This window comes from Ischnura elegans, chromosome 13 (assembly GCF_921293095.1).
Source record: "Ischnura elegans chromosome 13, ioIscEleg1.1, whole genome shotgun sequence".
In the NCBI taxonomy this organism is placed as follows: domain Eukaryota; kingdom Metazoa; phylum Arthropoda; class Insecta; order Odonata; family Coenagrionidae; genus Ischnura; species Ischnura elegans.
Window position 1 is genome coordinate 19,403,417 of NC_060258.1, and position 21,082 is coordinate 19,424,498.

Consider the following 21,082-nt stretch of genomic DNA (forward strand, 5'->3'; position numbering starts at 1 on the left):
GTCTCACGGAGCGCAGTCCTGCATTCATGCTAAGGAGAGAACTCCACCGTTTTGAAAGAGTTAAGGAAGTTTAAAATGAGCCTCGAGAATATTCATAAGAGTACTTTTTTAGATAAAACCACTTATTACATCTGCAAAACATGAAAAATTCTAAAGCAGCTTCTGTAAAGTCAATACCTATGCAGATGGCTGAAAAGGCATCAACCAAACTTAGTTCTCTTATGGTAGAAGACCTAAGCAGAAAAATAGGTATTTGAAAAGATCTCAGTTTTTGTTCCCCAAGAAGTTACGTCTACAGACATTAACCCTGGCTTAAAAACAAAAAATTCATGGCCTGGAATCAATGGAGACAGAGAAGTTGATGTTGGGGTTGGGAAAATTACAGAAATTACCACAAAAGCAAAATTCCCGGGGTTCAGTGGATGTAATTAAAGCAATCCAGGAGCTCAAATGTCTGAGACATCGTTTGCATCTAAGCGCCTTTAAGCGATAGGATCCCCTCTGCAAACATGGACCGAGAAAGATTTATTTCCTGCTATAGCACTGTGTTAACAAATAAGAGAACAAATCGCACGAATAGAAGGATCAACAACTTTGCTATTTCCACATAATATTTTATTAACATCAACCGTGGTTTCGTTACAGAGTAACATTATCAAGGTAATGTTACTACCACCTTGATAATGTTACTCTGTAACGAAACCATGGTCGGTGTTAATAAAATATTATGTGGAAATAGCAAAGTTGTTGATCCTTCTATTCGTGCGATTATGGATTTCCATCAAGTTACGTCCTCTACGATTAATTATAAGAGAACAAATGTAAAAGATGACAACTTGATCACAATAGCAATATTTCATTTGAAATTACAGACGTTTAAAAGTAATTTCTCTCTATGTAAGCTAGGTATGTGTATAAGCGAAGGATAAAATATGTAAAATAGATTAATTCAGTCAATAATCCATGTATATTATTGCCTAAATTATTCCCGGTCAATAATATCCTAAATTTAGGGCAATGGGTGGGTCACTGGAAAGATGGCTCTCAATGGACATCAATTATTTTTCCGTTAAAATAACACCGATTTCAGGGGAAAATAACACCGCTTTTGTAGAAAAATAACACCACTTATGGCTATAAAATAACCCCACCTTTTGCATGTCCCTAGTCATTATTATGGCATGCAGTTAAGTCCAGATATAAATTTGCAAATTGCAGCGGCACATCATTTTGACTCAGACAGTGGGCGAGGGTGTTATGTGCGTTTAGGGGAGAGCGATTGGCTGCAAACCGTTCTGGTGCAGGGTTCTCCACCCCTCCCATTAAAGTGCCAACGGACAACTATCACCCGTTGGACTGCAAGTCCACCTTCACGTCACGTAGCCCAGGTATTGCGTCACATGGCATGCATTTGATTTGCAAAATGGTATGGGAAATTGCTGTGCATTTGAGTGCTAAGAAATAACATTTAAGGGAAGCTCAGTGACCTTTCATTGATGAGTAAAGTTGAATAAATTTTAATATATATCGATTTCATTTTTGCATGAGCCTAACTCAGGCTCATTGATGTGAGAATAGGGTGGTTTCCTATTATTTTTTTAATTGCCTAAATCGAAAGATTATTACTCTTGGAGTACATACTTCACGCTTTTACATATTTCAATGACGATATCTATTTTTTGTGATTAAATGAAAAATGAAAATTTTCAAGAGGGCGAAAACGTGACGGCCAAGTATGAATGCTGGGAAAAGTCCGTGTCACGTCATTCTGGTTCCCGATGCCGTAGTGAGAGGTGACCTTGGTGCAAGGCATTGAGAGCCGCTACGATGCATGCTGCTAGCAGGTAGTAGAGTACCCTGCTAACAGGTAGCAGAGTACCCTGCTAACAGGTAGCAGAGTACCCTGCTAATAGGTAGCACTTGGCTTAAATAAGGATTATTAATAACCTATCAAACGAAGAAACTTTTCCCACCTTCGGCAATTTTAACAGGTGATTATTAACCACTCATCTGTGTATGCCGTATATATTCATCATGAGGGGACTAACCCTCAGTGGGTGTGCCATATACATTAGATTCCGGTTAATTGGGACATAGTGGGACTTGTGCACTTTGCCCCAATTAAGCGGCTGCCCCAATTAGGCGAACTATCCTGTATATGGGCATTAACAAACGTTGAAATTATAGAAAGAAGACTAAAGAATCTTTATAATGCAACATAAGTTTATTAAACTATTAATTTGAGTAATAAATCAGTGAGTTCAGTTATTTTATTACAATTTTTAAGAATTATAACATTTTTGTTAAAAATATTTTTCACAGCCTCGGGCGACGCTGAATGAATGTCTTTTACTGAGTCCTATTAAAGATAAGTCCTATCCTCTTGCGGATAGTATAACAACAAGACCTTTCAAAATAGGGTAAGAATAGGAACACTTGTGAAAAATAAGAGTAAATCAAAGGAGGAAAATATAAAAAAATAGTATTATGAAAACAAAATATTTTAATTTCGTCGCGAGTATAGAGTCAATGTCGCTGACTCATGGCCCAATAAAGCGGCATGCTGTCCCAATTAAGCGGAGAATACTCTGGGATATTCCTCTATTGGGTTCTGTTCTTCAAGATCTGTCCCAATTAAGCGGCTGCCCCAAGTAACCGGTGCACCCATTAAACGGAATCTACTGTATATTCGCCACGTCGATTTAATGTTAATTTTCAACGGATATATTGTGATATTCTGCCATACATCTACTGCAGCTCGTAGATGTCTCCATTGAGGTCACTTTTTGCCTGGTAGATGATACTTCTGACAATTTTTAATGCACCTATGCGTCTCCTAGCAAAGCTATGTTTCTGATTTGCGGGTTGCATTCTAATTGCCCCTTGTCGTATTTTTATATCTTTATTTTCCTCAGATTTTCATGCAAATGTACAGTAAAACCTCTTTACAACGTAATGGAGGGGACCAAAATTTGGGCAATTTGATGTATGGAGGTTCACTAAAGAGAGGTTTTAGTGATACGCACCATTTTTTCATATCCTTCGGAAATGAAAGGCACTACAGTATTTTAAACCATTACATTTATGTGTTTAAACACACATGCATGCATCATTGAACATATATTTATTATTTAATAATTACAGAAAGCGAATGCTATCGCATGATTTATGCCATGATTCGAGAGAAAACAATGTGATCTCTCTCAATTCAACGGTCACTTTAAATGACTATGATACAGTGGAAGCCCCTTATAACGACAGCTGTTGGGAACAGAGAAATCTGTCGCTATAGTGAGTTGTCGTTGTTACCGAATGCAATTACATCGTCACAAAAAAATCACTCGTCAGGCGTCACCACGGCTGTTTCTGCCGAGAGGCGAAAATTGCAGCATGATAGCCGTTTTAAATCATTCTTTTGAATACTTAATTCACTAATGATCATATTCACTTGCAATCTATGATCAAATCATATGTAATTATGCAGGATGCTATATGCCGAGGCATTAAGAAGTCTATTTTAAAAGTCCCAGCATCATACTCACTCGTACTGAACTGTGCATTATGAGCTGTTATTATCCTTATTTCTTGGATGCTCCAAATATACATGTCATAACTACCAGTTATGGCTATGCATCAGACTACTAAATGCTAAAACTGCGGAATATGTTCAAAAATTCATACCTTCTATCTTTCCGAGTAGTAATGAAAATGATGGGTGGCTGCTGCAATTGGGTGACGAAAGGAGCGTGATAAAATTTTAGGGTTCCACACGAGCATTGCAATTCTATCTTTTTCAGGTTAACGGCGGAATAAAGGTGGAAGTAATCTTCTTATGCTTCAAGTCTGCCTGTATGAATGGTTTACTATCGTGTTTCAAAACAGCCGACTCAAATGCTATCGGAATCATGAAACCGAATAACACCAGCATTACGGCATCTAAAAGCATATCAGTCATATCAATTATCTTCGGTGGAAAGGGTAAAAAACTGTTTCAAATAAATAGAAGGCCAAATGATAAATGAAGTCCACTCTTTGTCTGTCTGTTAGCAATATTTATGTTTCGTAGAGATTCACGCAATCAGATGCAATATCAGCGGACGTAGAGACCTCTGGCGGCAGTAGCGCACACTTTTTGATAGGAATGCTGACTGTAACTGACTCGGATACCTGCGGCAGGATGAACACGATTTTAGTCACTGGCATTCATGCAAAATAACACGTTTATACAATTTATTGGGCGTCTAAATCAATCATCTCGGATTTTGTCATTATATTTTAATCTCGGAAACAATAAAAATAGCATCTGATAGGACATTAAAAACATTTGTCATTTGCATCCACAAAACTTCATGTACTTAAATACACAGTACAACGTATAAAAGCGATAATAAAATAAATATTCTTCTCCAACTACTTGTTGGAAGACTTAAATAAAACAGGAAAATAAAATAAAAAAACAAACAATAAATAAACCGCGGCAGCTTTGAAAAATGACTACGTTACTTCCGTAGATAAATGGTCAATAAGGTTCCTCTAATGACTCTAAAAACAACTGCCTTGATAAACATAAAAATATTCTAGAACATCATTGCCTTTTAAAAATCTAACAGAAAAATTTTCAATCGCAGATTCATTTGCTGACGAAAAATGAATAAAGTTTTGTCTGCTTCAGACTCCTGGTCGCACTTGCTTTGAGCAGAAATCTTTCTACTTCATTTAGTTTATTAAAATCGTCCGGTGAAGCATCACTAGCCCGGTAAACGTCAGTTATTATTTTAATGGCATGTCGCACCTCATCCACTGAAGGCACCATAGACACCATTTCATCCTCAGATTCGGAACTACTTTCAGCAATGACATCGTCTTCCGCAGCCGCAATCAACTCCTCCTCCGTTAACATTTGACGAACAGGCGCACATTCATCAATGGCTATGTACTCATCAAAGTCACAAGAGCCAAAATGTTCCTGAATTTCTACCCAACCATCAGGTTCATCATTTTCCCTTTGGGTTTCCTCCATAATCTCTATGGCCTCGTCGTTCTGCTCTCGAATAAATCCAGCATGCCGGAAACATGCTGATATGTGCGCTGGAGGTATTTTTTCCCAGCTTATTGATATAGCCCGCATGGCATCCAAAACATTCCACTTCAATTCTTTTAAATTTCGTCCACGTACTCGAGCGACCAAGTAATTCACGAGTAAACTTCGGAAATTGTGTTTGAAAAGCTTAATTACTCCCTGGTCTAGTGGTTGAAGAACACTCGTAGTGTTAGGCGGCGATAACACAATTTTGACGTTTCTTAGTTCTATTGGTGGATGGGCTGGGCAATTGTCAATGAATAATAGTACTTTTTTATTCCTTCCACCAATCCTGGCATCAAACGCTCTTAACCACTGTGTGAAGATAGCAGCCGTCATCCAAGCATTTTTATTTGCTTCGTAAGTGCAAGAGAGAGTTTTAACTCCCTTAAAACATCGGGGATGGGCGGATTTCCCCACCACGAACGGTTTTAGCTTATCTGAACCATCCATATTGGCGCATAAAAGAACAGTTACTTTTCTTTTCTTCCCTCCTTTGCAGGGGTCCGTTAGAGTGGCGAAAGTTTTGTCCGGGAGAAGGTTAAAATATATGCCCGTCTCATCCGCGTTGTAAATATCGCAGGGGCTGTAATTATCCAAATAGTCTTTAAGGACCGGAGCCCAGCCTTCCACAGCATTAACGTCAACACTTGATGATTCACCGGATAGTTTGTGAAGGGATATCCCCTTCCTATTTTTAAATTGTGCAAACCATCCATCCGAGCACTTAAAATTGTCTTCACCAAGCCTCTCACACAAATACTCAGCTTCAGCCTTCATCATTGGGCCGGTGATAGGAATCCCTGCGGCTCTTTGCTGGCAAAACCACGAGAAAAGAGCAGTTTCTAGCTGCGGATGCTCTCCGGGCCGCAGGTGTTTTTGGGTGCTTGGACGCCCTTCCTGAAGCACTGCCGCACGAATTTGTTCTTTTTTCTTTAAAATAGTGAACAATGTCGATGTATTAATTCCAAATCGCCTCGCTATTTCACTCTTTGAACACTCTCCACTTTCAAAATCTGCAATAATTCTCATTTTGGTTTTTAAATCCAAGGACTTGCGTTTACCAGCCATGGTGCTAGCAGACGGGCGGAATAATTTTTAACCTCACTGCGGAGGCACAGGAGGGAGATAACAAAAGAGCAATGAAATGTGTACTCGAGAAATTTATTAAGGAAAGAAGAATAGGAGAATACGGAACATGTAGACGTCGACGTTGGCGGAAAAAATGCCGTTTTAAAAGCATTGAATTCCAGAGATGTGGCACGTGGTCAAAAAGTCAACCTGTCGTAATTACGAATGGCGCAAGAGAGGAATCGAGTCATTATCGCTAATACGAATTTATTTTACATTTAAATCATAGGGTTTAAAATGGTTCCTTGGGTAGCTGTCGTTAATTCGAGCTTGTCGCTATATCCCGTACTCGTTATAAGGGGCTTCCACTGTAGTTGGATACCTTTTTTCTTATATACTGTAAGGTATGCTCTCATGTGGAACAAAATGGCCCTAGCTAATGGTTAACGTGAAAATTACATCATATTATAGGCGTATAAGAGAAAATGAGCGTGAAACATTTATCGCTGAAAATGTCATTCCAAATACGTAATCAAAGCTACATTAACGGTCTATTGTTGTCTCGGTATGATTTGCGGAGGTAGTTAGGCCGTCTCAGGGGTATCTCCTTGGTATGATAAGTGGAGGTTTTATGAGATAAAGAGGTTCACTACAAAGAGGTTTGCCTATAAATTTACATGTTAATCAGACGGGACCATCGGGGTGGTATGATGTATGGAGGTTTATGATGTTAAGAGGTTCACTACATAAAGGTTTTACTGTAATTCTTCGTTAAAACTTTCGCGGGTGCTCGTCATGTTGAATTAAAACTTTTGGGCTATGTCGCCGCGTCAGATTTTGGGTGGCCCCAACGTTTCCCGACCGATGCTGGTCGCTTTCTCAAGGGAATCTGAAGAGGTGGGATTTGAAATTGATATATATAGGTATACGTGTCAGGTGGTGGGGGGAGTGGAGTGAGAGGTTGGAGGAGTAGGTTGTCGATTATTTTTGCCGATTACGGGTTGCCAAGTACAGCTGATTTTAAGGCCAGTGTCTCTGTTGAAGTTGTTTTTCTCCTCTTTAGATATTTCTATTGCTTCTCTTACGAGTCTCTGTTTAAAGCCTTTCACTCTCGCAACAATTTTTGCTTCCTTAAGGTTGATTGTGTGACCCAGCGCTGCGTGTTCGGCTACCGCAGACTTCGTTGACTGCCCCAGTCAACGAAGGCAAGGAGCGTGTTAGAAATCTATTACATTTATACAAATGCTGCCTCTTTCCTTGGCAAGTAAATTGTATGTTATCTCAACGGCACGAATCACAAGAGAGAGCATCCATAGTGAAGTCTCTCCAGACATCAAATTGCCCAAATTTTAATCCCCTCTATTATTACGATGTAAAGGAGTTTCACTGTAAATAAGATGGCATTTCAGTGACCCTTTAATAATTTAATTTTTTTTTTCTTATACTCCTTTAATATGCTGTAATTTTCACGTTAACCATAGTCATGGCCATTTTGTTCAATATGAGAACATACCTAACAGTGCATAAGAAAAAAGATATCCAACTATCCTAATCATTTTAAGTGAGCGTTGATTTAAGAGAGATCACATCGTTTCTTCTCGAATCATGGTAAAAATTCATGCGATAGCGCTCGCTTTCTGCGATTATTAAATAGTAAATATATGTTCACTAATGCATGCATATTTGTTTAAACACATAAATATAACAGTTTAAAAGACAGTAGTGCCTTTCAATTCCAAAGGATATGAAAAAATGGTGCCGATCACTGAAACCTCTCCATAGTGAGCCTCCATACATCAAATTGCCCAAATTTTGGTCCCCTCCATGACGATGAAAAGGAGTTTTGGTGTAAATAAGGTGGCATTTCAGTGACCCTTCAGTCTTACCACAGTCAACGCAATCCAGCTGCTGGCCACTGTTGTGTTTCTCCGCTTCCGCGTGCGCCGCAAGTTCCCCCTCCGTGAGAAAGGCCGCATCGCAGTCAGCACACGAGAAGTGCGCAGTCCGTATGTGTGCCGAGAGGTCCTTGTCTTTGCCAAACACCGTGCCGCACGCCAAGCAAGGGAATTGCGACACTTCCTCTTCCGGGTGCGCAGTCTTGCGGTGCGTGAGCAGGTAGTCGCTGCGGCAGAAGCGCTTGAGGCACGTGGGGCACTGGTACGGCTTCTCTGCGTTGTGGGTCTTGCGGTGGAGAGACAGCTTGTCCTTGCGGTTGAACGCACGTCCACAGATCTAGGAGAGAGACAACAATGAACAATAGGTGGTCACCATACAAAATAAAATACAATACACTCCTGGTTATCCGGGCTAATGATGGGGAGAGAGAGAAGGCACAAATAATCGGAAAACACGGATAACCCAAACTTTTGCTTAAACGTCTTGCAATGTTCATAATTTACGTAAAACAAACAATACATTATTACTTATGCAGTTACTCTGTTATTTTAAAGTGCTTCGCCGACTCAATGAGAGCTTTCTTCGCCAGTTCGCGATATTTTTAGTGGGGACAACATGGTTGTACTTGTATTATTAATGCTCCTTGTAAGGCCTGGTTTCGAAAACCACACATCCGTGGCTGTGTGATTGTGGATGCAGAAAAGTGGTTTGCACGAATGCTGCAAAACCACTGCTCTACATCGGAAACTACACTGTCAGGCACCACGTCACGTAGTCACGTCTCGCACAAGTTGCACGGGTTGCAACTGCTGCGGGACGTGTATCCGTGATCACAGAGCACGGTCATGCACTGCGAGGCTTGGAAAACAGGAACACAGTACTCCCATTAATGCAGCTAGCGTGCAATCGCTTCCGTTTTACGAAGGGGATTCTAACGCAAATAATAAGCCCTGTGCATCCTAGCATTAATGCAGTAATTCCGATGATTTTGCGTCCCATTTAATTTTTTTTAAATAAAGATCCCGGAGATAATTGAGAAACAGTGAAAATCATGCACGGATAAACCGCAGCTGGATAATATGGAGTCTGCTGTACATGAAAGCTCATAAAAATATAGACAGTAAGTCCTCTACACGTACAGATATTTGGCTAATGAACGTTCAGAGAGACAAAAATTTATGCCGAATCAAAAAATACAAGCGTGCCCAAAATTTCGAATTAGTCACCTTTGGAGTAGGCTGGCCGCGTGGCGTGGAACGCAACACTTTTGCGATACAGATTGATTATGTTCAGGTCGAAAATGCTCCATCTGTAAACCACAGAAACTTTGATCCAAGCACTCTCATTGGCCGCGAGTTTACCCTGTTGCCAGATACTCAGAATAACTCATGACTTTGATCCGTGTCTTACTCTACGCTATCGGTTGAGCAGCTTGGCGCGTGGTGAAATCCTCCGCCAAAGGAAATGGCCTCTGGTCAGTAGGGGCCTCACATTGGTGGTGGAAAATGGGCCTAAACACAGAACAGTACATTCCCGATTATCCTAATGGGCTAATGATGGGGAGAGACCGCAGGAATAATCAGAAAACACCAATAACGCAAACTTTCGCTTAAATGTCTTGTCATATTCATAATTTACGTGAAACAAACAATATATTATTATTTATGCAGTTATTCTGTTATTTTAGAGTGCTTCCCGGACTCAATGAGAGCTCTCTTAGCCAGTTCGTGATCTTTTTAGCGGCGATAACATGGTTGTACTCGTATTATTAATGCTCCATGTAAGGCCTGGTTTCGAAAACCACACATCCTTGGCTGTGTGATAGTGGATACAGAAAAGTGGTTTGCACGAATGCTTCAAAACCACTGCTGGACGTCGGAAACTACACTGTCAGGCACCACGCCACGTAGTTGCGTCTCACTCAAGTTGCTTGGGTTGCAACTGCTGCGGGATGTGTATCCGTGATCACGGAGTGAGATCGTGCACTGCAAAGATTGGAAAACATAAACATGGTACTCCACTGAATGCGGCTAGCACGCGATCACTTCCATTTTACAAAGGGGATTCTAACGGAAATAATAAGCCTGGTGTATCTTAGCACTCAAATGTAGTAATGTCGATGAGTTTGCATCAGATTTTAAAAAAAATAAAGATCGCAGAAAAAATTGAGCAAGAGATAAAACCATGCATATGGATAATCCGCAACCTGGATAAACCGCAGCCAGATAATCGGGAGTCTGCTGTATAAGGGAATGTTTGTCCACGAGCAGTGTGCATTGTTTTCCTAAAGCTCTTGTCGAGTGTCTGGGTGTGAGAAGAGCTGCTCCCGGGAAGCGACCAAAGGCACACCTTTTACGACCACCGCTACCTCCTACAGCCAAGGTAACAATCCTTCATCCCTGTTTCTAACCTCCCCTTTTCCCAGAGTCTTTTAATAGGGTGGTTTCCTATTATTTTTTTTAATGCCTACATCGAAAGATTATTACTCCTGGAGTACACATTTCAAGTTTTTAGATTTTCGAATGACGATATCTATTTTTCGTGATTAAACGAAAAGTGAAAATTTTCAAGCGCGCAAAAATGCGACAGCTAAGTATGAATGATGGAAAAACTCTGTTTGACGTGGTTCTGGTGCAGCTGCCGCAAGTGAGGTGACCTTGGGGCGAGGCTTGGAGCGCTGATACGACGCAGAATGCTAGCAGGTAGCTGAGTACCCTGCTAGCAGGTAGCACATGGATTAAACAAGGATTATTATTCCCCTATCAAACGAAGGAAACTTTCCGAACTTAGGCACTTTTAATGTGTGATCATTAAGACATGTTTCCCTGAGCTCTGTGCCTCATGCATGCATTGGTAATCTCAGACGATGTAAAACTCCTATCTGCTGGTATAGAAACTAGGTCCTTTCAAATGAGGTTAAAATTGACCATTGCCATTCGTCTAAACTGGGATTTCTAAAACCAAATAATTACTATATTATGAATACACTAATGGTGGGTAACGAATCGCAATCAATGCAGTTCGTTTTCTATGATGAAGGAAACTACCCTATTGGTTTCCTGGCTACCACAGTTCAGACTCTGAACTTCAGAGAGGTGATTTTTTGTGTTAATCGACTGTTTCTTTTGTTATTTAATTATTTGATACTCGTGTTCAACCATTCCTTTTTATTTTTTTCTATGCTTTACACTCCTCCGCATACCCCCGGCCCTCAAAGTACGTATGAACTTCAAATGCTTTGCCTGCCGGAGATTGTGATGCATCAGTAATAAACACCATTAGTAATTTCGGCGTTCCCACTCCAACTTAATTATGAAATTCATGGTTTTTTCCAGGTTTTCGGTGTCTTAACGCCATTAAATTCACAGAGTTATGATTAGTCATTTTAGCAAGAAAAATTGATCACGTACCGTATTTCTCCGAACCACCCTTGAATATAGTCCCCCCCCCCTAATTTAGAGGCTTCAGCTTTGGGAAAAGTTAAAAAAAATGCGTTTGAATATAGTCCCCCCCTTTACCTTTACCTTGGGGATTTTTGGAAAAAAAGGGGGGACTATATTCCGACATATACAGTAACAATCACTGGATGCACGTTAACGAAAAATTTATCAAACGCAAAAGACACAGCGAATGCAAACATAGCTGTGAGAGCTACAGTAGACTCTCATCATTACGAAGTTCACGAGAGCGTAATAACGAAGTTGTATGACCGTTTATTTTTTAGGAATAGGGTAGTTTCCTTCATCAAAGAAAATGAAAGGTATTGATTGCGATTCGTCACCCACCATTAGTGCATTCATAATATTTATACAAATAATTTGGTTTTTTAAAATCCCTGCTTAGACGAATGCAAGTGGTCAATTTTAACCTCATTTGAAAAGGGCCAGATTGGCACCCATGCGATGCTACTCCACGTGACGTCAGAGGGACCTAGTTTCTATACGAGTAGATAGGAGTTTTACATTGTCTGAGATTACCAATGCATGCATGAGGCACAGAGCTCAGAGAAACATCTAGTAATAATCACCTATCACAACTGCCTATGGTTGGAAACTTTCCTTCGTTTGATAGGGTATTAATAATCCTTATTTAAGGCAAGTGCTACCTGCTAGCAGCCTGCATCGTATCAGCGCTCAAAGCCTCGCCCCAAGGTCACCTCACACGGCGACAGCAGGAACCAGAATGACGTCACACGGGCTTTTCCTAGCATTCACACTAAGCCATCACCTTTTTGTGGGCTTGAAAATTTTCACTTTTCATTTAACAGCGAAAAATAGATATTGTCATTTAAAAATCTAAAAGTGTAAAATGCGTACTCCAGGAGTAATAATCTTTTGATTTAGGCAAAAAAATAATAGGAAACCACCCTATTGTGAAAAAAAAACCGTACTAAATATACGAGATTAAATTACTTGCAAATACATAAAAACGAGAAAATTCGTCTCAGTTTCATAATAGAAGAATGCGGCATTAGGGTGGTCCTTATTTTTCGAATTTCTTTCGGGACGCCCCCTCATTTTATGCCAATTGGTGTAAAAACATATCCTGTAAAATATGACTGCTATTGGATAACAGGAAACTGTGCTGCATCGCACACAAAGTTGAGAAATTTTGGTATTTTCGGCTGTTTTTCGGATATGAATGGCAATAAGAAGGCACTGGTATTTTTCAACTTATTTTCTATGGTAACTAACGATACATTGGACATTTTGTATGCTGCACCTAAAACATTTTCCAATTGTGACCAGTGGTTCCCGAGATACGGCCCCAAGAGTGAGCACGCCCCACCCCAGGAAGACATTTTTGGTGGCAAACAGGTCGTTGCATACATTCAGTTCAGTAAAACCTCTAAACAATGACCCAGAACAATAGGGTGGTTTCCTATTATTTTTTATAGCCTAAATCGAAAGATTATTACTCCTGGAGTACGTATTTCACGCTTTTAGATTTTTAAATGACAATATCTATTTTTCGCGATTAAATGAAAAGTGAAAATCTTCAAGCGCGCGACAACGCGACGGGTAAGTATGAATGCCGGGAAATCTCTCCGTGTGACGTCGTTCTGGTTCCCGCTGCCGCCCTGTGAGTTGACCTTGAGGCGAGGCTTAGCGCTGATACGACGCAGGCTGCTAGCAGGTAGCTGAGTACCCTGCTGGCTGGTAGCGCTTGGCTCAAAAAAGGATTATTAATACCTTATCAAACGAAGTAAACTTCCCAACCATTGGTAATTTGAATAGGTGATCATTAAGACATGTTTCCCTGAGCTCTGTGCCTCATGCATGCATTGGTAATCTCAGACGATGTAAAACTCCTATCTTCTCGTATAGAAACTAGGTCCCTGTGACGTCACGTGGAGTGGAATCGCATGGGCGCCAATCTGGCCCTTTTCAAATGAGGATAAAATTGACCATTGCCATTCGTCTAAACCGGTATTTCTAAAACAAAATAATTTGTATATTATGAATACACTAATAGTGGGTAACGAATCGCAATCAATGCCTTTCGTTTTCTTTGATGAAGGAAACTACCCTATTGCATATATAATTTCTATTAATTTTATTTGTTAATTAATGGTACTTGTCATCACTCCCAATTTTTCTTCGTCATTACCCAGGACAATTGCATTTGGTGAGAAAATAAATCCTATAAATTATTTTTGCAAACAGATGCCGGGAAAACGTGTCGTTTCTGTTTTTTACCACGACTCTTTAGACATTTATATTGCATCGCCTCAAATATCTTTCATTTCTGCCCATTGGTTTTCGGAATATCGCACCAAGAGTGAGCGCGTGCCACCCCAGGCAGACGTTTTGGGTGACACGTGGGTTGCATACGCTCAACATTTGTTGATCATTCTCACTCATCGTTAAACCATAAAATTCTTTAGATAAACTTTGAAATTCGTCAATATAACCTTTAATGCCATATTTATCACTGTTTGTTGCCAAAACGGGATATTATTTGGACTTAATGATTTATTCTCCTTAGGTTTTGAATTATTTAAATCAGAGAAACATTAGTGTCCGACAACTTCCCGATCTTCGCGTCGAAGACACTTTTTAAAACCAGCTTTATATATGTTCAATGTTAATCACTGATGGATGCATGTTTGTTCAAACACATAAATATAATGGTTTAAAAGACCGTAGTGCCTTTCATTTCCAAAGGATATGAAAAAAACCTCTCTAGAGGTTTCGGTGATATGCACCATAGAGCTATAGTGAACCTCCATGCATCAAATTGCAAACAAAATTTAAAACACTAAATGCGGAAAAACACTAAATGAGGACCTGCCATTTTTTTCAGGTTTTAGGGTCTGTAATGATAGGAATGGCTTTTCATGAATAAAAAATATTATTTTAAGGAACTAAAAGGTGCTGCATGCAGAAAAAAATTCATTGATTAAATGTTCTTTGCCCAATTAAGGTTGGATAATACTTTTCAGGAATCAGCTAAAAAAATGGGTAGTAAAAATAAGTAATGAGAGGATGACAATTGTTTTAATGAAATATTTTAAGAAAATTATAATATTCATCAACTTAAAAGCATTCCCACATGGAATATTATTATTGAAATTAGTGATTCCATTTACGCATATTTCAGTGGCCTCAAAGAAATTTTAAAATTTTTTCTGTAAAAGTGGCATGTAGGTGACTAAAGCATTTCTAATATAATAAAAAAGGTGTAAGCAGGTACTCGAAAAATCATCATTGCATCAATAAAGATGAGTGAACTAAAGGGACAGCAGAGAACGCTAATTCCAAATTCTAAACTACTGAATATCTAGAAAAAGGGAGGTTTTCTGGAATTTCCCCAATTTAACGTTTTCTGTTGCCTCGGCGAAACGAGGGATTTATGAGCCTTTAAAAAGCCTCCTGTGCGCACATTTTGGATTTCGAGGTCATCCAAAAAAGGAGAATCTTTTTTCTAGTATGCGCACAAGTCGATGGTGATTCAACTCGATGATAACACCAGATTCGTTGTCATATATCCGCGGCCTCATGAAGGTCGAATGGAGCTGGGAGAAGTTGCTTACGCGGCACGCTGATCACCTTGACTTCGACTCACCATGTTTCTTGGCAGCTTTTAATAAAATTTGGTTGGACCTTGAATGACAATTAGCTAAACTTTAAGTTAAGTGAAAAGGTTTACTCTTCAACAGAACTGGATTTCATCTGAAAAATTGTCAGTGCCTCTGGAGTTTGGCAATTTCGTCCGAGTTATGATGTCGAAGTCAACCACCAAGGGATACCTGCCGAATTTTCGTATTTTTCCACGCTCATCTATTTTACCGTGAGTATGAGGTGATTTTTTTCCAGCATGAGCGATTTATTTAGAGTCATGGACCGTGATAGTTCGTCAAAACTCCGATTGTCATTCTCTTTTGACATAAAATAGCACCAGATAAATATCTTTGAATTGACAGCAATATCAACCAGCCGCATGTTGGTATATGGGCTCCGGGATATCTAAATTACGATGTAAAATAATGTTGTTCCGTAGGGAAAGAATGCTCTCACTCACGATCATGACGGGGAAACACTTCCTCTGTTCTTTTGCTGTTCCTCTGAGGAAACTGACCTTGGAATGGATTACAGAAAGAATCTTCTAGTGAACTGTGCAAATGATATTGGGCCTCCTCTTTTGAAAAGAGAAAGTAGCATACTGGAAAAATATTGGGCTAACAATGGACTGCCCGTAGAGAGTAGAGTTGAAAGGGGCATAAGCCATCAATTGAAAACATTACGAGGAAACCATCATTGTAGCGGCCCTCGGAGGATAACTCGTGTCATCAGTCGTCACGTATCATTGAAGTTCACGAAGTGAAGGATAAGGTAGTTAGAGGTTATCAAGGGATAACTTAGCTCCATTAGATCGGATCTGATACAAAAAATGTCTGGTGTGTTTGGATCAGAAGGGGAGCGAAACATTACGAGAGGACAAATCACCCAGCTTGCAAGCTGAAGGTCCCAGTGCTGCATTCGCGGAAGAAAGCAGTTGAAGAAGCGTTCCCCGGTAGATTCTATTGACGCTTGGTAAACTTTCATGAGACTCTTCTTGCTGATGAGCAGAAATTCGAAGATTTGGATAATCATTTGCATGAGCCGTCATGAAAAAACATTAAATCGGGCAAAAAAATCTTGGGCGGGAAAAGTTTTTACGAACATAAATCCGGAAAATGCAAAATGCGGAAACACTAAATACGGATAACTTTTACATTATCCTAATAGGGAATGAATCGGGACCCCAAAAAATAAACGCTAAATGCGGAAAAACGTTAAATGCGAAGACGTTAAATTCGGATCCGACTGTATTTGTTCATTTAAACTAAAAAATTTGTTTTGATTTATAGATAACAGCTAATTTATTAATTTCATTGCTTTTCCCAAGCACACATCCTTTAAAAATCGTAGATAAATCTCTTTTTTTCCATGTAAAAATGGAACTAATATATTTAAAGACATTATGTGCATGAGGATATTGTTTTTTTTTTCACAGTAAACTAAAATTTACAATTTATTTGACGACACTCCAAGAATTTATTCACCGCAAAACATTGCCTCTGATAACCAACCAGATTTTAAAGCCATACATTTTAAGTTTGGAAAAACAAATACTTTTGAAGATTCGGGTGCTAAAATAACAAATGAAAATAAACAAGATGATGAAATACTATGCAGAGCGGTATCAGCTCAACGATGCTTTTGGAGTCTAACAAAACTCTTATGAAGTAAGACTACTGACCAGCAAAATGAAGAATCAGATGCAATAATAATAATAATAATACGTAATAATACTTCATTATATGTTTGTATCTTGACTAAACTCATGGATAAAACGTTCATGATTTCCGTCATGATAGAAATAGAATAGAGATGGGTTGGTTCCCGTACCCGATTCTCGGTTCTGCCGGTTCTTGGCCTCTGGAACCAGTATCGAGAACCGATCGTGTAAAGTCAGTTCTTTTAAGGGTTGGTCAGTTTGTCACTCTCGTCGACATTGTAACATTTCCGAAGCCACCGCTTTCAAACGAGCTGACTTTTCGTGTGCCGCCGTTCAATCTGGCCCGGCAATGGCCCGGCAATGAGCCGTCAATGGCGTGAAATACAGACAATGCTACATTGATGCTTTTTTCAGATGAAACAACTTTTTGCCACCCCCGTTCAGGAGAAATTCAGATGGTTTTCAGACGAGACAACTCTCTGCAATGCCATGTGCCGTGCCTATTCTCTACCTAATGGCAGCCTGTGAAAAATCATTTCGTCTGAAAGCAGTCTTACGATTATATTATGTACATATACTGTAGTTCTTCGATATACGATCAAGATGCGTTCTGAATGCTTGTTCGTAGATTGATAAACCTATAAAAGGAATCGAAGTGTGGTTATCCTGCAGAATGCAACACTGCATTACAATTTTACGATAACTCACGACCAGCCCAGTGCAACTCCCCAACCCTGGTAATGCTAAGCGATGTCGCCCTTACTGTCGCCCAGCGATGGTTTCAAACGTAGATGGCAGCACTGAAGCTCGCCCGTGTGCTCCTATTACTCAACCTGGTTAGGACGTAACGGAAACTGTTCTTATCATCAATTCATATCTTTTAAATGCTGACTAAAGCACTAAAACGTATTTTCACAATTAAATATCTTTTTCCTGTGAAGTCTGCGTGGGCAAACATGAAATAAGCCCGCAAACTTGACATTTTTCTGTCTCATTGCAATCCGTCTGCTAGGCTTCAAACAGATCAATCGACGGCGCCAATCAAGTACAAACTCTACGGAATGGGATTATAGTTAATACTTATTTCGACAGCTTATAGTGGAATTTCGATTCAAGGAAATGTATGATGAAATAGCGCCAGACTAGAGGTGATTTTATTCAATCAACGTATATTATAAAAGAGGTTCTAAACAACCAATTTAAATCCTTAAAATATCGAATTAAGCCTTGAATAGCATTTTTAACCCACTGCATTTCTTTTCTGCGATAGAACTGTGGAAAAACCTAAGTGTAGGCCAAGGGTGCCGACTTACTAAAAATATTGGGGGGGCCCAAACCGAGGACCTTGCCCCAAAAAATTTTATAAGTAGTGAATTTTAAGTTTTTTAAGCATTTTAGAAGAGTCATATGATCAACATTAGAACCCTGATCACTCGAAACTCGATATCTGGACACTCCGGGGAAAATTGACTAGCCTGACACATTTTTTCCTCACATCTGTAACGAATTTTTGGGGGGGCTCGGGTCCCCTCAGGCCCCATGGAGTCGGCGCCACTGGTGTAGGCCCCCGAAATTCGCATTTAGTGTATCATTGTATATCATCTGCTAAAATTTCATCAGGTCAATCACCAACGTATAATTAAGTACAAACCGTTCGGAATGGAACAACAGTTAATACTTATCTCAACAGTTTATCACTCAAAGTCAGCTTCTGAGTGGTGAACAGGTAACTCCGTTTCATGGCATATTCTATGAAAGTGTGATTCTATGAAAGTGAACGCTAGACTGGAAATAATTGCTCGTCATACTTGTTTTAGTAATCGAGGCGGAAGGAACAGAATAAACTAATAAGACCGTATCTAATATACTAGCTTAAATGCCCTATTTTAACAGGAATAGCTGCTTACTATAAAGATCCCCACTGCGGCAGTCAAAAAGTTTGAGGCTGAAAATCTTATGAGATAGATATGGAAATGAGAACGAGGTCAATTCTACACCAAGGAATTCGATCTTTCTCTCGAGAGAATCAAAAAAATTCATCGAGAAAAATTTCCTTATATAACGCACTTATTATCTCAAGAAAATTGATCGTTCTAAAGTAGCTTCCACATTCGAAAGTATACCGAAAAAGATCTTTCTCGTGCAATCACCATTAAGCTCTATCGATGTTTCGGGCGAGCTACAGTGCTGCCATCTACGCGAATAATTCCTCTTCAGCGACAATAGCGACGACAGATGAAGCTTTAAGTGCCCAGTCCTTATTATTCTAAGTCCGTGCTCAAGACCGTACAGTTTATCCATGGTGTCGCTGTACCGGTGTGTTGAGCAGTTTATTGTTGAGGTTATTATTACTGTGACAGTGAAGCATGCAAATAAGTTATCAAATAAAGTAACAGTTCAAGCTACATCGCAGAATACAGAATATATTTTGAGCTGACCCAAAAGTTACAGCAAATTAACAGATGATGTCGTCAGAAGTTGGTGTAGTTTCACTATTGATCCTGACGCTACTAAACTGTGTGTAAACTGTGCCCCAAGCTTACTTCGCATGGCCCTTCAGAATCAACATCGACCACTACTGTTTTCCGTGAACTGCAGGCAATATTTATGCCAAAAATGAATAGATTATACCCAGATAGGGCAAAAACTATTTAATTTTTTAAGTCAAAACCTGGAGAAACAAACAGTGGCTGCCTGATGTAATGTGACATTTTGGTCGATGATGCAATTCTTTAACAATGTGTTATTTAAACTATTTTACTTGGAAAATAAAATTATGGATACCATCTTAAGTTCTTTTTCAGAGCTTTCCTGCTCAAGTACATCTTCAGTGAAATTATTTTCATTCACTTCTTGTGGTTCTTCATTTAAATTTGCCATTAATTCAGATAGTAAGAGTTCACCCTTGGAACTGAGTATCGAGAACCGGTTGGGGAGAACCGGACCGGTACCGAGAACTGAAAAAATTTAGGAACTGACTCATCCTTAAAATAGAATAAAGTACAAACACAATACAAATAGGTAATAAAATACGCACATGCTGTACTACAAACATACAGCTATCCATTAGGATTGAAGTTAAGATTCATAATTAAATGTAAAACATCAGTTATAAACTCATTTAGTTTAAAGTAGCAATTTTAAATCAGAACATGTTTCGATTCAGCTTTAAATTCAGTCAATGAAGGCATATACACATAAAGTTATCATGCAATTAGTAATCTTGCATGGGAAGGAAGTCTGGACAAGTACCAAAAAATAATGAGCTGAGACTTATTGTCTTTGAAAATAAGTTATTACACAGGGTGTTAGGACCTGTTAAAGAAAATGGAGTGTGGAGGATAAGGAAGAATTGGGACTTAGGGGCCACTATATAAGGATCCTGACATACAGTAAGTCCTCGACATATGAACAAGATGCGTTCTAAGACCTTGTTCTGATGCTGAATTTATTACTAACTTTTTTATTTGAAAGCAGGCACTAAGATAGGAATACTGTTGAAGGGTTTTGTGCATATATGCCCGGGTTCGAGAGAAAAAAGCATTTGAAAATTTTAAAATATGGTTACATTCAATTTAATTAACCCTTTGCCCGATTTACTCGTACTACGTACGGACAAGTAAAAACTGGCCTTCACAGATTTGCCTGTATGTGATACGGGCACGTCCGCTTGGGAAAGGCACATACTGACACGCCCATATTTTTTTTCCTCTGATAATTAAACGTCTTCCGGTACGATGTCTCTATGTTTATAGACTGTAGTGGACTCTGACGCCAAATTTCGGTATTATCTCGTGTGCTAATGACAACATTGCGTTTCTTCTTGTCGGCAGCGTTTTTGCGAGTGAGCAATGGTTTTTCAGCCAATCATCGTCACATTTTATTGCATTGTTTCAACTGTTGCGTTACATATTATCCAATAGAGTAGTTTCCTTCATCAAAGAAAACGAAAGGCATTGATTGGGATTCGTTTCCCACAATTGTGTATTCATAATATACAAATTATTTGTTTGGTTTCAGAAATCCCAGTTTTGACGAATGGCAATGGTGAATTTTATCCTCATTTGTAAAAGGCCAGATTGGCATCCATGCGATGCCACTCCACGTGATGTCACAGGGACCTAGTTTATATATGAGTAGATAGGAGTTTTACATGGTCTGAGATTACCAATGCATACATGAAGCACAGAGTTCAGGGAAACATCTCTTAATAATCACGTATTAAAACTGCCTATGGTCGGAAAGATTCCTTCGTTTGATAGGGTATTAATAACCCTTATTTAAGCCAAGCGCTACATCCTAGCAAGGTAC

The 21,082-nt window shown here is 39.4% G+C and overlaps 1 protein-coding gene across 1 annotated transcript in view; it reads right to left on the reverse strand.

The window, feature by feature from the left end:
* The window catches only part of LOC124170150 (zinc finger protein 883-like), a 100,906-nt gene that overhangs the window by 17,543 nt on the left and 62,281 nt on the right, over positions 1 to 21,082 (reverse strand). The window contains exon 6 of the mRNA XM_046548844.1: positions 8,038 to 8,383. Within this exon, the coding sequence (XP_046404800.1) occupies positions 8,038 to 8,383 (346 nt within the window). The remainder of the gene's footprint in view (positions 1 to 8,037; positions 8,384 to 21,082) is intronic.